The 16,295-nt window shown below is 40.7% G+C and overlaps 1 protein-coding gene across 1 annotated transcript in view; it reads left to right on the top strand.

Moving 5' to 3' along the window:
* The window catches only part of LOC124722210 (dynein axonemal intermediate chain 3-like), a gene marked incomplete at its 5' end in the record, with an annotated part of 287,800 nt that extends 273,606 nt beyond the window's left edge, over positions 1–14,194 (top strand). Inside the window, one exon of the mRNA XM_047247406.1 lies at positions 13,973–14,194. Within this exon, the coding sequence (XP_047103362.1) occupies positions 13,973–14,194 (222 nt within the window). The remainder of the gene's footprint in view (positions 1–13,972) is intronic.
* Positions 14,195–16,295: the final 2,101 nt, after the last annotated feature.

Below are 16,295 nucleotides of genomic sequence, written 5' to 3'. Positions count from 1 at the left end.
CCTGGTTCCACTAATATTTACAGTTTCTTCTACTGCACATTTCATAGATGATGCTTTACACACAACCTTCAAGGCACCTAAAAGTATTTTTTGTACTTGCTGAACCTACTGGGAGGAGGAGGAAGGTCCACCAAACCACAAAACTTTTGAGCAGCGTTTTTTTCCTTTTCCTATTGCACGCATTGCATACACTAACTTCAAATACACATCATACAAATTATGTGCAATGTTCAAAGTCCTTTTCAAGGTAGATTTATTGCAGGATCTACACAGAACAACTAATTTTGATACTAAACCCTTCCTGCTAATTTGTTGTTCAGTTATTTCCAGACAGCCTACACCATCACATTGTTTACATTTTGCCATTTCCTTTATCAAAGAAGATAAGATGCCCACATCATCAACAACAGATCCGCTACAAACAGCGTCATTGTTAACATAAAAATTTGAATCACCAGGAGGCGTTCCATGTGGGGGTTTCTTCCCTGAAGCACTGATACACAGGTTACTTCCAACAGTGTGGCTTGCTTTGTTTGTGGACTGGTTACCACGGAATTTCTTTTTATTCAATTTCTTGATGCATGTCATAGTTCGTATTTATTGCACACTAAAGGATATGTACTTCCACAAATATACGTAGCACTTGGGAAACAAGCATTCAGTAACATGTGAACAAACTGCTTCAGCAAAACAAAAGTAAATACTAGACTGTAACTTTAAAATTTGGTATATATAAGTCATTCTTCATTTGAAACCCTATAATGTATATATAAATGTAATCAAGAAATACTATAGAATTTAATAAAGTTATAAAAAAATTCAGTTTTTCCACCATTTATAAGTAACCTGTATCCTTAAATAGGAAGAAAATAATAAAAAGGAAAATATCATCTTGAACTGTGACAACAGGAGTATTACTGACGACCAACACACTGCAGATCCCTTCAGGCAGTACTATTTTAAAATTCATACCACACTTGTCTTGTCATCAGCTAAAATAGAGGGCATGTCCTTTAAATTCACTGCTGCCATCTCATCAGAATATAAGTCACACACTGTTAAAATGTGAGACATGCACTCCAAAAGCCCCACAAACTGGTAAGTCCTCTTGCTGGAGCGAGAAGCCATGGGTCAGAGGACTATGACGTATACAGGGATGAGTCAGAGCCATTTCATCCTGTCTTTGTGACTGGAAGGAGGATCACCATGGCTGGACATTTGATTTCCCAGAATGCATCTTATTTTCTGGCACTCCCATCCCCTCTGCTCCTCCCTTTCCCCACTAGCTTATGACTTTCTGGCTCAACAGTGGGGAAACGGCTTGTAAGGGGGCAGCACATTTCTACAGTGTGTCCCCAAAAAGCTTCATTGGCTGCTATGCCAGCCTTCTCACTTCCCTGTATTCCGACATGGCCTAGTACCCAGAAGAATACTGTGTCCTTTCCCTGGTCATATAGAAGCATCAAGGAGTCTTGTATCAATGGGAGAATCTTTTCTTTTGGGTAAATCTGTGAAATCACCTATAGGGCACTGGAGGAATCAGAGCAGACGAAAAAATTCTTCCTTCTGTCACACCTCATCAGCTCCAGCGCACTCAGGGTCATTTAGACTGGATCGCTTAGACAGTAAATTCAGTTGATAGGAGAATCTTGAGGACACAGCCAGGGAAAACTACTGAGCAGCCGAGTGACTCTTTTTGTTTAGAACCATCAGTGTACACTGAACTGAAATTATGGAGATTGTATAAAACATTGGTAAAAAGATTTAAAAATAACACTAGATATAATATCTGTTGTTAAAAACTTGTCATGTAGAAAAGAACTATTAGTCTCTTGAGGAGTAAAGGCAATGATTTGCTTCAACCTTGGTGTAAAACATTAATATTTGCCACACCCATATTTTAAAGGCAAATCTGCAAGAATTCCAAAAGAGCCTCACTGCTCTAACATAATTATTAAAAGTTGCTTCATAGGTGGGCTAACAGTAGTATGATGCACAGGTGATCACGGTAGGTAAAAGGTCTTGCACATTCGTACCATCAGCAGTAGCCATCTTGTGTTAAGTGGTTGTTCCATAGCTCTAGCCACAAATTCTGGGAATAGGACTGGTCCAAAGTGCCTCTGTAGCCAGCTTGATTCTTCATGGTGAACTGGGTCAAGGAGTTTCAAGTATGCTCACCGAACAGTCTCATATATTTACAATGAGAATCGAGGTGGGATCATATAAAGCCTCTAAAAATTGGAGCAAACACTTTTTCTGCTCCCCATGTCATGTGGCTTACACATTTTAAAATACTACATGCTTTGAGAGACCATGATTTCATATCTCAGCAACCAACTTTCTTTTTCATCAAACATGAGGCCCAGGAACCTCATTGCATCTTTAAAAGTTATAATGATGCCCCTTGTTTTAATTTCTGGGAGATTAATAAAGCTTCTGGAACTGTTAAAAAGAGCATACACAGTAGAAAATTTATAAACAATGTTGTCCACCCATTTCTCAGCCTCTTAATGGTTAGCTGGGACTGTTGTGTGGTTGCTGGAAAACTGGAAAAAGAACAGAAGATTGAAAACTCATCTATGGAGAAGGAGCACTGCACAGGGCTCCTTACCATGGATGCAATACCACTTATAGCTATTAAAAAGATGGTCACACATCAAACATTAACTTGAGGGACACCATTCTGCTGGATAAAATGACCTGAGAGGACATTATCAGCTCAATATTTAAAATAATGTACGGACAGAATGAACTGTAGCAAAACTGTAAGACATCTCCCAAAGCCCAGTAGGTGGAGCTGTTTGATGGTATTATACCTCGAGGTAGTACTGTAATGATAAGGTCAAAAAATATACCTATTAGGTGGTGTCCGTGCAGGAGAATCTGTTGTATAGCCACTTCCAGCAGAGTCAGGTTATCAGTGGTAGACTGGTACCTCCTGAACCCACTCTGAAAGAATCGGACAAGGCTGTGATTGATCATCTGCTCCAATGTATTTCCCATGCAGCTGGTGAGGGCAACACTATGGTAACTACTTGGGCTTGTATAATCCTTCCCATGTTTGAGGAAGGGTTAAAACATCTTCCTTCTATGAGTTAGGAAATTGTTCTGTTTTAAAAACAAAATTAAAGTTTGAGGAGGATTCTTTTTGTGTTTCCATTGAGGTGCTTCAGCACGCTGTAATGAATGCTGTGGTGTCCTTGTGATATATCACTTGTTGCAGACAGTGCAGGCTCACACTCCCACATTGAGAAATGATGGTTGTAAACTTCCTTGCTGGTAGAATTAAAGCCTATATTACCCTTCTCAGTGGTTGTTTGATGTTGACAGAAAGCTGTGTCCTGTCTGGAGTTAGCCATTATGGAGCAAAGTGTTCCACCATAGTCTGCACAACTGTTCTGGAGAATACCATTCTTCATTACAGCAGCATTTGGGCACCTGACCCTTTGCCTGATATTCTCCAATTGGTCTCTCATATAATCGACAGCATAGTGAAATGGTGTATAGAGTTCAATAGTGTCTGCCACTTTTTTCTCTTGCTCTCTTTTATACTATGACAGCATTTCACTTTCACAACCCAAAAGGCTGTGAGGGCTTCAACTGATGGTATGAATTTGAGCCTATGCATGGCTGCACACCTGTCCTAAATTGTGGAGTAACATTCTGCACTCAACTGCAGGACACTGTCCTGAGAACTTAGGAATGAATGTATCAGCCGTATGGTGGATCATTGTGGTGACATGATCCACCTATTCCTGCCATTCCTGGACACTGTCTCTACGTACAAATACTGCAAGTTGGCTATACAATATCCACTTCACCTTGCTGAGCACCCATCTTGGTGACTCTTTCAGGAACTACTCTTTCTGGCAGTTGATCAAAATTGGGAAGTGGTTACTGGAATGTAGACCATCTGCCACTTCCCACAGAGCAGTATGCACAGGAGTGGGTGAACATAATGAAAAGTTGATGGAAGAGAATGACACTTAGCACTGCTGAAGCACATGTTCTGGCCCATATTCAGAATACACAAATCTTCAGCTAATAAGAGACTTCCAACAACTTGGCCTCTGTGACAGGTGGTAGAAGATCACTGTAACACATGGTGGCATTAAAATCCCCACAGACAAGAAATTGGCAAGGGTAGTTGTGTTGTAAGGCTGGTGAGTCCCCTGGTCAATTGGCTCATCAGAAGGCAGGTAGAAGAAACGTGCAGTAACTCTGTATTGCAAATGCGCTCTAATAGCAACTGCTTGGAGGCTGTTATTGACAGAGAGAGGTGAGGATTTGTCTGTATTATCAACAAAGATGGCTATTTCTCCTTTAGATCTATCCTCACTAGGTCATCTATTCTGTGGAGGTTCTAACTCTTTAGCACACATACATCATAAAGTTTGAAATGTGTTTCTTGTAGACATGAACACAAAGGTTTTCCTTGAGCTAGGAGTCAGACCTGCTCCACATGTGTCCTGAACCCATTTATGTTCCATTATAAAATAGGAACTGTCTCAACAGCGACATTCATTACTTTCTTCGCCCTTACGAGGTCTGTTCAAAAAATTCTGGAACATTTGTAATTTTGCACCAATGGTGTGTTGGAGTGAAATGTGGTTGGCACCCCTGTATACATTTCTGTTCAATGTGTAACTACCAGAAGTTTCATTGTTGTATGTCTGTTAGTTATTGTTCAGTGTTGTATCGAGTAGAATGTTGTGTTGCACAGTTTACGAATTTCTAGATGGCAGAGGAGGCATCTGCATTAATTTTGCGTGAAACTCAAGAAAATCTTTACAGATACACACCAAATGATGCAGGAAGCCTATGGTGATGAGTACTTAAGCCATACTTGGTGTTATGAATGGTTCACATAGTTTAAAAATGGCTGCACAGAAGTTAAAGATGCCCTTCAATGTCTGCCGTTGGTGCTTCTGTCAAGAACGTCAGCAAAATTGTGCAGACTGCTCAAGAAATTGCAGAAAAATGTAACATTTCAGCTGAATCATGTCATGAAATCCTGACACAGCATCTTGGAATGTATCATGTTTCCACCAAGTTCGTCCCATGGACCAGAGAGACCTTTGCCTCATAATTTTTGAAGAGCTTTTGGATTGCGTAAATGAGAAGGAGATGTTCCTAAAGAGACTCATAACTGGTGATGAGATGTGGGTCTACAGTTGCGATGTTGAGACCAAGGTTCAATCTTCATAATGGGTCAGGAAGGGTTCTCAAGGACCAAAAAAATCTTGTCAGGTGAGGTCAAAAGTCAAGGCCATGCTGATAGTTTTTACTTTGAAGGATAGGTTCATCATGAATTCATGCCACAGGGATGAACTCTTAATCTATGGTACAATCGGGACATGTTGCAAAGCCACAAAAAAATGTGAGAAGGAAACAGCCTGAAATGTGGCAAAACAATTTATGCCTCTTGCAGCACAATAACACACCTGCACATTCATCCCTGTTTGTGCATGACTATTGCACAAAAATGAAATAACTGTGCTGCCTCATACCCTGTACTCACCAGCCCTCGCCCTTGCAGACTTTTTTTTTGAAAACCCTGTTGAAAGAATGAGATTTGCAACGATAGATGAGATAAGAGAAAATTCACAGATGGCGCTTCAAGCACTCCAACAAGAAACATACTCAGGATGCTTCCAGAATTGGAAATGGCATTGGGAGCAGTATATCAATTCTGGAAGAGAATATTCTGAAGAAGACCATGTACAACAAGTACGAGGGCAGTTCAATAAGTAATGCAACACATTTTTTTTCTCGGCCAATTTTGGTTGAAAAAAACCTGAAATTTCTTGTGGAATATTTTCAAACATTCCCGCTTCGTCTCGTATAGTTTCATTGACTTCCGATAGGTGGCAGCGCTGTACGGAGCTGTTAAAATGGCGTCTGTAACGGATGTGCGTTGCAAACAACGGGCAGTGATCGAGTTTCTTTTGGCGGAAAACCAGGGCATCTCAGATATTCATAGGCGCTTGCAGAATGTCTACGGTGATCTGGCAGTGGACAAAAGCACGGTGAGTCGTTGGGCAAAGCGTGTGTCATCATCGCCGCAAGGTCAAGCAAGACTGTCTGATCTCCCGCGTGCGGGCCGGCCGTGCACAGCTGTGACTCCTGCAATGGCGGAGCGTGCGAACACACTCGTTCGAGATGATCGACGGATCACCATCAAACAACTGAGTGCTCAACTTGACATCTCTGTTCGTAGTGCTGTCACAATTGTTCACCAGTTGGGATATTCAAAGGTTTGTTCCCGCTGGGTCCCTCGTTGTCTAACCGAACACCATAAAGAGCAAAGGAGAGCCATCTGTGCGGAATTGCTTGCTCGTCATGTGGCTGAGGGTGACAATTTCTTGTCAAAGATTGTTACAGGCGATGAAACATGGGTTCATCACTTCGAACCTGAAACAAAACGGCAATCAATGGAGTGGCGCCACACCCACTCCCCTACCAAGAAAAAGTTTAAAGCCATACCCTCAGCCGGTAAAGTCATGGTTACAGTCTTCTGGGACGCTGAAGGGGTTATTCTGTTCGATGTCCTTCCCCATGGTCAAACGATCAACTCTGAAGTGTATTGTGCTACTCTTCAGAAATTGAAGAAACGACTTCAGCGTGTTCGTAGGCACAAAAATCTGAACGAACTTCTCCTTCTTCATGACAACGCAAGACCTCACACAAGTCTTCGCACCCGAGAGGAGCTCACAAAACTTCAGTGGACTGTTCTTCCTCATGCACCCTACAGCCCCGATCTCGCACCGTCGGATTTCCATATGTTTGGCCCAATGAAGGACGCAATCCGTGGGATGCACTACGCGGATGATGAAGAAGTTATTGATGCAGTACGACGTTGGCTCCGACATCGACCAGTGGAATGGTACCGTGCAGGCATACAGGCCCTCATTTCAAGGTGGCGTAAGGCCATAGCATTGAATGGAGATTACGTTGAAAAATAGTGTTGTGTAGCTAAAAGATTGGGGAATAACCTGGTGTATTTCAATGCTGAATAAAACAACACCTGTTTCAGAAAAAAAATGTGTTGCATTACTTATTGAACTGCCCTCATAAAAGGTAAGTGCAGAAAAATTTTGTGGACAAAGTTCTGGAATTTTCTGAACAGACCTCATATCTTTCTGTCAAGACAGAGATGTTGTGACACCAAGGGGCTTGTTGGAGAGACTCATTGGTCCCCTCATGTATATTTTAATGTCAGTATTGTCTGTGGTGTGCTCTGGATTAGAATCACCACACAAGATAAGTGGAGCATGGTCTGATGGCTTTTGACCACTTAGGTTCAGTCTAGATCTCTTCAACATGCCTTTTTCCGTAGACGAAGAGGGTGGTGGTTTTGTCATTGCAGAGACACTGCTCAACTTTGGTTTGTCAGTCTGCAGGGTTGGATTTGGGTCTTGAGGAATTAGTCTGTCTGTGACCTTTGCTGGTTGTGAGAGGGAAATAAGTGCCTTTACTGCGATGCCACCACTGCAAGTGCACTTGCGTGTGCAAGTGTTTTTGGCAGTTTCTGTTGGCAGAGTCTGTATTGAGGAGTCCCTTTCCTGAAATGCAGTTTTGGCCACTTAAGCAAATGAAGTTGTAAAAAAAAGGTAGTTTCTGAGCTGCATATATTCTCTCTCTCTCTTTTTACAGGTATGGTATTCACTTTGGGACTTTTTATCTCTTGGATAGTCTTTTCATCCAGGAATACTAGGCATTCATAGCTCCAAATGGCATGGTTGCCTTTGTAGTTTACGCAGCCAATAAAGGCTGAGATCACTGAGGTGCTCACTATTTAGAATGAGCCGGGGCAAGGGGGTGGGGGTGGGGGGGGGGGCACATGTGGCTATGTCATAAACACTACAGATGCAGTGAGCATTACTCCCAGCCACAATGAATGTACAGCAGCTATAGAGGGGTATTTTTCAGACCTCATTCAATTGTACTTCAAGGATGGGAGATATTTGTTGAAAAATGATAGTGAGACAAGAACTTTCATTGTGAAAGCCATTGAAAAGGTTAGGAATTCTCAATAACCAATGGAGATATTCATATTGGTAATTACTAGAGGAGATATCATAATTTTGTCAGAAACAGCAGAAGACTTGGAAGAGAAGTTGAACAGAATGGATAATCATGGAAAGAGGTTATATGATGAACAGTAAGAAAAGTCAAATGATGGTAATAGACTGCAGTCAAATTAAATCAGTAGATGTTGAAGAAATTAGATAAGAACATGAGACACTAAAAGTACTAAATGAGTTTTGCTATTTGTGCAGCACAATAATATGGTGGCAGAACTAGAAAGGATATATGGTTAAACCAAGCACATGCAGAGTTGACTTGACACTATAGGAATACCACTGGATGAAAGTCCATGGAAGTATAGAAGCATAGCCAGTTGTTGTCGTACTATAAGAGGCCTGTGTACAAATGTTTTCATAGACATGATCCCAGCAGAAGTGGCTGCTCTGGGCTGAGGAGCTCAATTAAACATAGCCATTGATCCAGGGGTTCCACCACTTGACATGATGTGGTCCAGCAGCATTCCATACACTGATAGTGTCGCTTACAGTGAATTTGCATTGATTGTGGTGCTCCCTGGGCTGAGGACCAGGAGTGATGGTCAGTCACTGGCAGCTGTGATAATTCCATATTGCTCTCAGAGCCAGTTAACAGCATCCCTCCCTGCATGAAACGGCTTGCAGAAGCGGAATTGGTCCAGGTTATGCCAGCTCTGCCTCAGATGTGGGGGTGATGCTGCTAGATGTGGGAGGTTCTGCATCTCAATGTCAACAACCTCAAGCTGCTCCATTGGATTCTGGTTACTGTTGGATAAGGTGGGGTCCACGTCGCTTGTGGAAGGGTGGTCAGGTGCCACTGGTTCTGAAACAGAGAGACTGGTGGGTTTCAGAGCCTAGTCCATGCTTCATTGCTTATGGAGGGTATGCTGCTGGTGATGAAACCTGGGGTGCAGCTGCTGCAGATTCAGCCAGTCCATAGGTTTTACAGTATGTTTGGGGCTTCTGTAGGTGAGCTGTAGCATAGCTGGTTCTGGTGTTATCTCCAGTGTTGCACTTTGGCAGTGACCTCACACATCTGGTGGCCATGTACTTCCCATATGGTGGCTGGTGCCGGCTGTAGCCTGGGGCTGATTGTGGTCTGGCAGTGACAGCAGAGTGAGGAGAAACTGTAACTGTCACCCATGAAGTCACTTGGCCTGGCCCTTAACTGATATGGATGTGGCTCTGTAGGTGGCTAAAAACAACATAAAGGCATCTTCTGATGCTGTGGACTTCATTATTGCCCCAATTTTCACTTTGAAAGTGTACACCATGTGTTCCGTCACTCAACTGGATTGGGTGTGAAATGGTGCTGTGAGAAGGTGTTATATCCCTGCTGCTCACAGAATTGTGAATACTGGGTGGACACAAACTGGGGTCCATTATCCAAGACAATGGCCTTCAGAAGGCCCTATATGGCAAAAATTTGCAAAAGAGCTTGATCATGTTTACTGTTGTCATTGAACACACAGTTCTGACAGATGAGAAGTTAGAGTATGCATCCATCTCTGTGACCCACAAATAATTCAAAGAAGGGCCTGTGAAGTCAACATGGAGACATTCCCAATAGCTCGATAGTGGCCAGGGAGAAAACATCTCGGATGGCAGGGTTTGCTGCTGACCACACTCAGTACAGGAATGTACCATGGTTTCAACATCTTTATCGATGGCTGGCAATATGCATGATCCCATGCCATGCCAGCAGTTTGATACAGGAAATACCTCAGTCACCACAATGCAGGATCACAAGTGTTATGGGGCAGAGAACCAGACAAATTATGGCCCTAGGTCATTCCTGTTCTGTTTCCAGGACGACAACACCAGCTAGGGTGAAAAGCCTATTTTTTAATGCAAAGAACATTTTGAGGAAATGATCTGCTCTTGTGGGTAAATGCTGATATCACCCTTTCTTAAGCCATTTGGCAATTCTAGTCTGAATCACGACAATCACTGCATTGAGGGGAAATTCATCAATAGCATAAGAAGACACAAAATCCACTTGAAAAATGACGACTTCCTTGATGTTGAAATGTGGACCTATACCTGCAGGGAGTTGGGCAGGGCATTGGCATTAGTGCGGGGCCTTGTAGGTGATGCTGTATTTATCGGCAGATCAGAACAATGGCCTCTGTTGTAGTCTTTGTGGTGTCCAGTCTGTCATAGTGGTACAAGGAGCAGACAGAGCAACCAACGGTTTGTGGTCTGTCAGCAAGTGGAACTTTACACCTTATATATACATGTGGAATTTCTTTACCAACTAAACAATAGCCAAAGCCTCTTTATAGATTTGGAAATAATTACATTGTGTGGCACTGAGCAACTTTGAAATGAAGGCACAGGGGTGTTGAGAACCATTTGCTGCCTTTTAGTACAGCACTGCACCCACTCTGTGCTGTGAGATATTTGTGGTGAGAAACAGTGGCTTACCAGATGAAAATGGACCAGGCACGGTACAGATTATAGGGCTTGTTTGACAGAGCAGATAGCTGCATCACAATCTGAAGATCACACAAATTTTGCCCTTTTTTCCACAACATGTTGAGCGGGTGGCAAATTTGGTCAATATTGGGAATGAAACAGGTGTAGTCAACTTGGCTGAGACCAGTTTGTTGATACTGCACTGTTGGCCACAACCTCACCTCTGCTTGCACCACTTCATCATTATCAAAGTGTAGTCCTCCAAGGCATTCTTTGAATTTTGGACACAGATGAAAATCAAATGGAGCCAAGATGGTACTGTATTGAAGATGATAGATGACTGTGAACCCAAGTCATCGGATCCATGCCGATTTGTGGACAAAAGTTTTCCCGTCTCAAGGAAATTTATTATATCTGAACTGAGAATTTGCAACATATCGATGTTAGGATATTGGTCTGTCATTTTGAAGATCCGTTGCTTCACTCTTTTTATATACAGGAATCACCTGCACTTCTTCCAGTTGCTTGGGATTTAGTGTTGGGCAAGAGATTTGCGATAAATACAAGTTCTGTCTGTAAAACTGAACTGGGACTCCATCCTCACCTGCAACTTACTTGTTTACAACTCTTTCAGTTGCTTTCTGTCCGAGGGATGACTATTATTGTGTTCTCCATATGGGAGACTGTTCTCCATATGGTAGACTGTGTGATAGTTAAACAACAGTATGTTCGTATGAGCCTCCTCCGTGAATAATTTCTTAAACACAAAATTTAAAATTTCAGCTTTCTTTTTGCTGTCTTCTTTTGTCACACCAGACTGATTACCAAGTGGCTGGATAGAAGGCTTCAATTCACTTAGCGATTATATGTAGGACCAGAATTTTGTCTGATTCTGAGCAAGCTGTTTTGGTGAGGTACGACAGTAGTAGTCATTGTATGCTTCGTACAAATGCATGAATTTCCACTAACTTTAGCCTGTCATCATCTGCACATTCTTTCTTGAACGGAAGATGCAACACTCTCTGCTTCCTCAGCATTTTCTGAATTTTACTATCAAACCACAGTGGGTCCACTTACTCGGCACATACGTCTCCAGAGCACGATTTACAGTCAGTTTAAACTCTGCCTATAATTCTCTTGCACCCATCTCAATGGAACTAAATTAAGTCCTTTATTGTCTAAGTGGGATGCTAAGAACTGCTTGTCTGCTGTTTCCAACAAAAATACTCTGCCAGGCTTCTTGGTGGATTTATTAACTTTTGTAACCATCATTGCTATGACGACATCAAATCACTAATTCCTTTCTCTATACAGACATCGTCAATAAGGTTAGGCCTGTTTATAGCTACGAGATCCAAAATATTTCCATTGGTTGTAGGCTGTCAAACTAACTGCTCATGACAGTTTTCGGAAAACGTCTTCAAAAGTACTTCACAAAACAGTCTGTCCATATCTTTTGCAATGCATCCAAAGACATCTCAGTCCATACACAGTAGGTAAAAATTGGCTTTGGTTTACTCTTCTTCAATTAACTGCAACTGCAGTTCTTTATGACGTATGACATAATACAACCAGGTTTTAGGGTTCAATCAGTAAACACAAAACCTTTATAGGATCACATAGTTGTTTGTTTGTGTGTCCATCTGTTAAGACTCCTTTTTCTCAGGAACAGGTAGAGGTATCAAGTCAAAATTTATATACATTGCTAAATTCTACGGTCCCTTGGTGGTGCAAAAAATGTAAGCTTTTAAGTCAATGCAATCAAGAGATAGGGTCATTTATATCGCATATTTTGATAACTCGCAAACTCACACACAAATGCAATAGTTTAATTTGGTCTAAGCTTGTTCTAGAGTTTACTCACTTCATCTGTTTTATTAATGGAAGAAATTGAGGGCAAAATATAGAACAAGAATAATGCTACAAAAAACCTGTTAAATTTTTCGTACAATATTTCTTAATTTCCACTTTGAAGGAAGGAATGGCCAACAAGTTGTAAGATTTTATCACACCACAAGATAGTAAGAGTATCTGATCTTTTTTAAGTTTCAGAGAAAGACAAAGAGTTAATTTATCAGAGGATGTACAAAAGGAATAGGAAGAAGTTATTAATAACTGAAAATGTTAAGTCATAGAATCAGATATTCTTGTAAATGAGACAAGATTTAAAGTTAGTTATATCCTTTAGTTTATTATACTCATTAACTGATGATTAATCCATTTGTGGTGTTGTCTGTGAGTTTAGACTACAAATAGCAATAGAAGTTATCATATAGGATCCCCCCAGCTTTTGGTTACGTAGTTCTTTTACTGCTCTTACCTTGCACTTGAAATGTCTTAGGATGGTTACCATACAATGAACAGTTTGGGGTGGTTACATAATTCGCTGACACCAAGGGCAAATTAAGGGGGGGGGGGGCGTGGAGGGGGTGATTGCAACCCCACCCCCCAACACACACACACACACACACACACACACACACACACACACACACACACACTCTCTCTCTCTCTCTCTCTCTCTCTCTCTCTCTCGCGCGCGCGCGCGCAAGAGTTGAATCCAAATTAAAATCAATGCAATCTGCGCCAAAGTTAAGCCCATGATTTTAGAGTCTTGGTCGGTGGATTTAGTCATTTAATTCATTATTCCCCAAGCCACCTTACTTTATGTGCTCTAGAGAATGTACTACCTGTACCAGTGTCTTGTGCTCCCCCTCTTGTTTGAATATTAGCAAAGCTTCCCAATCTGCCACAGCAGCATGTGCTTTGCATCTCCCTTAGGACACTATCTGCTTTGCCCACATTGTTGTCATTGCTGCTGTTGGTAGACTGCTTGCCTAGAATTCAGGGGCATATCCAGTTTTCTGTGTGTTAACAATTACATAAAAGAAGTTACTCAGAAAAAGGTTGTGAATGTTATACATTTCAAGACATTTAAAACTTTTTTGACTAAAAAAAAACACATTTTTGCAATTGTTTGATATTTTAAAGTATCAAAACAGCTTGAAACAGTAGTTTTTGAAGATTTTTTCCCCTTAACGTTTGAGGGGAGGATCCCTGGGTCTTCTTTCTCTTCGCAGTAACTGCCCCTACCCACAAAACTTCATTAATCCATCCCTGGCTGACACATATCTGTTACTACACAGTATGTTAATAATTACCTCAAAGTACACTGATCTTCAGCTGAATCAGATTTACAAGTAATTCTACAAATTCACAGTTTCCTTAAAATTCTAAAGACAAATATACAAGTTAGCTATTTTCTGAATGTTGCAACCCTGGACTCAAAATATTTACTGAAATACCTAAGAAAACATTTTTAAACAACAGTCATTAGATGTGAGATCTCATTAAAGAATAATCCTGTATTATCTTTTCATAAATTCTCTAGCTTAACTGCATTGAATGCAACTTTTGTTATCTAGTTTACTGATTCACATATAGATTGACTTTCGTAACTGAATACACGGTTTTCTGCTCACTTCCAGGAACTTGCTGGAGGTCCAGAAATCAAAGAAACAAAAGAAGTACAAGAAGAAGAAATGACTGTTCTATTCATAGAGCTATATGAGAAGAGTGAGACTGACTGCATGGACCTCATGCAAAGTCATCCTTTTGACCACAAATTTCAGTGGATGGATGTTGTGAAGGAAGCACATTCCAAATTGCACAATGTGTATACAGACAACACACAGGCCAGCAACCTATAGAATAATACCCACGTTTGAATTTACTTTGAGTGGAACAATTCATTCAGTAATGAGCAGCACCTACAGATCTTAGAATTCACCATTTAAAAATACTAAACCATAACCGGAAAATGATGGAATTATGTGATGTGAAAATCTCAAATTTAGTAAATTCTGAGCAAAACTTAAAAGAGGGTGAGCAGAGAAACCATGTCTATATACCTGCCCAGCAGCAAAAATTATCAGCATGATTTATTCACAGTAAAATAATAAAGACTCATAATACTGTCAGGTCTAGTGTGGCAGTGGAATAGGTAGATTGGAATGTATTACCATTCTTGCGGTGTTCAAAGAAAATTTTTATTTCCCCTTCATCACTTATAATTTGCACCTGTATACAGAAGTGTTAATGATGTACAGAGTCTTCAATTTGTAACACATTCAGTGTTTCTTAAGAGAAGCTGTCTGTAATATTATTAAGCAACCATATGAGTGTGAATGAGTCTTCTTGTCCATTAGAGAATTTTGGTTATTGCCCCACTGATAGCACTGTGCTTCCTCAAATAATCACTGATAGCACTAAATATCCAATGTGTATCCATTTAGCTTACTTTACTGTACCAATATAAGCAACTATGGCTCTTCAGATCATTGCTAGTCCATGAAATTAACGAAATAGTATTTTAATATATTTTGCTTGTCAATTCAGCAAAGTCTTATGGTAATGTATTTGGTATTTCACACCTTATAGCGAAAACATGTATTGCATAGAAAAGAATAATGAGAATGCCACATGGTGCTCACATAGAGATGTCTTTTAGGCATCACTACACATTTTCTGAGAAATTTTTCATCAAAATCTGAAAAGAATTTTAATGTTTTCAATCACAACAGACAAAAAATATCTTTATTACTAAGCACTACAGCTGTCAGTGGTTCAGAGAGGAGCACAACATGTGACCACAAAAATCTTTCATCACTTACCCACTAACGTAAGATATAAGAAAGTAGTAAAGAAAATTTAAAAGACTTGCTTCTATAGTGTAACACAGCATGCTACCTTGCAAGACTGAAAAGTGAGCCAGATTCTAGATCAAACCCAAACAGCAGATTAACGACAACCTGCCTGACTGATTTTTATGCGGTTCCCCATGCTTGTTTATGCAAATGCTGGGCTGGTCCTCACATTCTACTTCAGAGAACACAATACACAAACTGTTAAAAATATGATAATACACGGAACAAAGTTTACACAACTCACAGACAGATGTGTGAGATGGCATACGCAACTTCCTTCCCTAACGTTACCCTGATGATTTCAGCATCCCAAAGGACATCCAGCTGTAAAGCTAATGCAGTGAAAAATTGCCAAATCTTAAAAAAGCACACCCTGCACAGGAAGGGATAAGCACTGGGGAAATGAAGAAGAAGAAGAAGAAGAAGAAGAAGAAATCATTCTTCTGGACTTGTGCTATTCTGGAAATGAATTTCAATTAGAAACTAGTAGTATGTTTAGTAAGGGTGTCTCCAAGTGTGAACTTAATTGAAACATCCACATTCAACATGTTGATTGCCACATGCATGGTGATGGATGTTTCACTGCCATGCCATGGCATTATGTGTAAAGCCACCAGTGGCCTCATGGCAGTCAATGAGTTAAGATTCAGGAAATGATTCATTTCTGAATAAACAAAACCTAGAAGTAGTCATTCATTACCAAATCTGTATAATGTATTACCACAAACAGAGAATCACTGGTTTACATGGAAGTGTGAGAATGTTAGCAATGAAGAGAAAAGTAGACGACCATCAAAAGCGGTTGAGGTATATGTGCAAACAGTTGGTGCAATGACAAAGAGAGCAGGCATTTCATGACAATGACAAATCTCATAATCACAGCCAGTTATTGTCACCAGTAGCAGACTTCTACACGGAGGCACTAAAACTGACCCTACACTCTGGTAAGAGTACAAACAATGCTAGCAATCATGTAAAAAAGCAATGGAAGGTACACACGTGCCAATACAATTAATGTCATTTACTGCCATTCCTGTAGCATTTTTTCTTGCACTGGATCAGAACACACATCCTGGTTGGCCTTTGTGTTCACAATCACTGATAC

This window comes from Schistocerca piceifrons, chromosome X, assembly GCF_021461385.2.
Source record: "Schistocerca piceifrons isolate TAMUIC-IGC-003096 chromosome X, iqSchPice1.1, whole genome shotgun sequence".
In the NCBI taxonomy this organism is placed as follows: domain Eukaryota; kingdom Metazoa; phylum Arthropoda; class Insecta; order Orthoptera; family Acrididae; genus Schistocerca; species Schistocerca piceifrons.
This window is presented reverse-complemented; position numbering and strand designations above follow the sequence as displayed.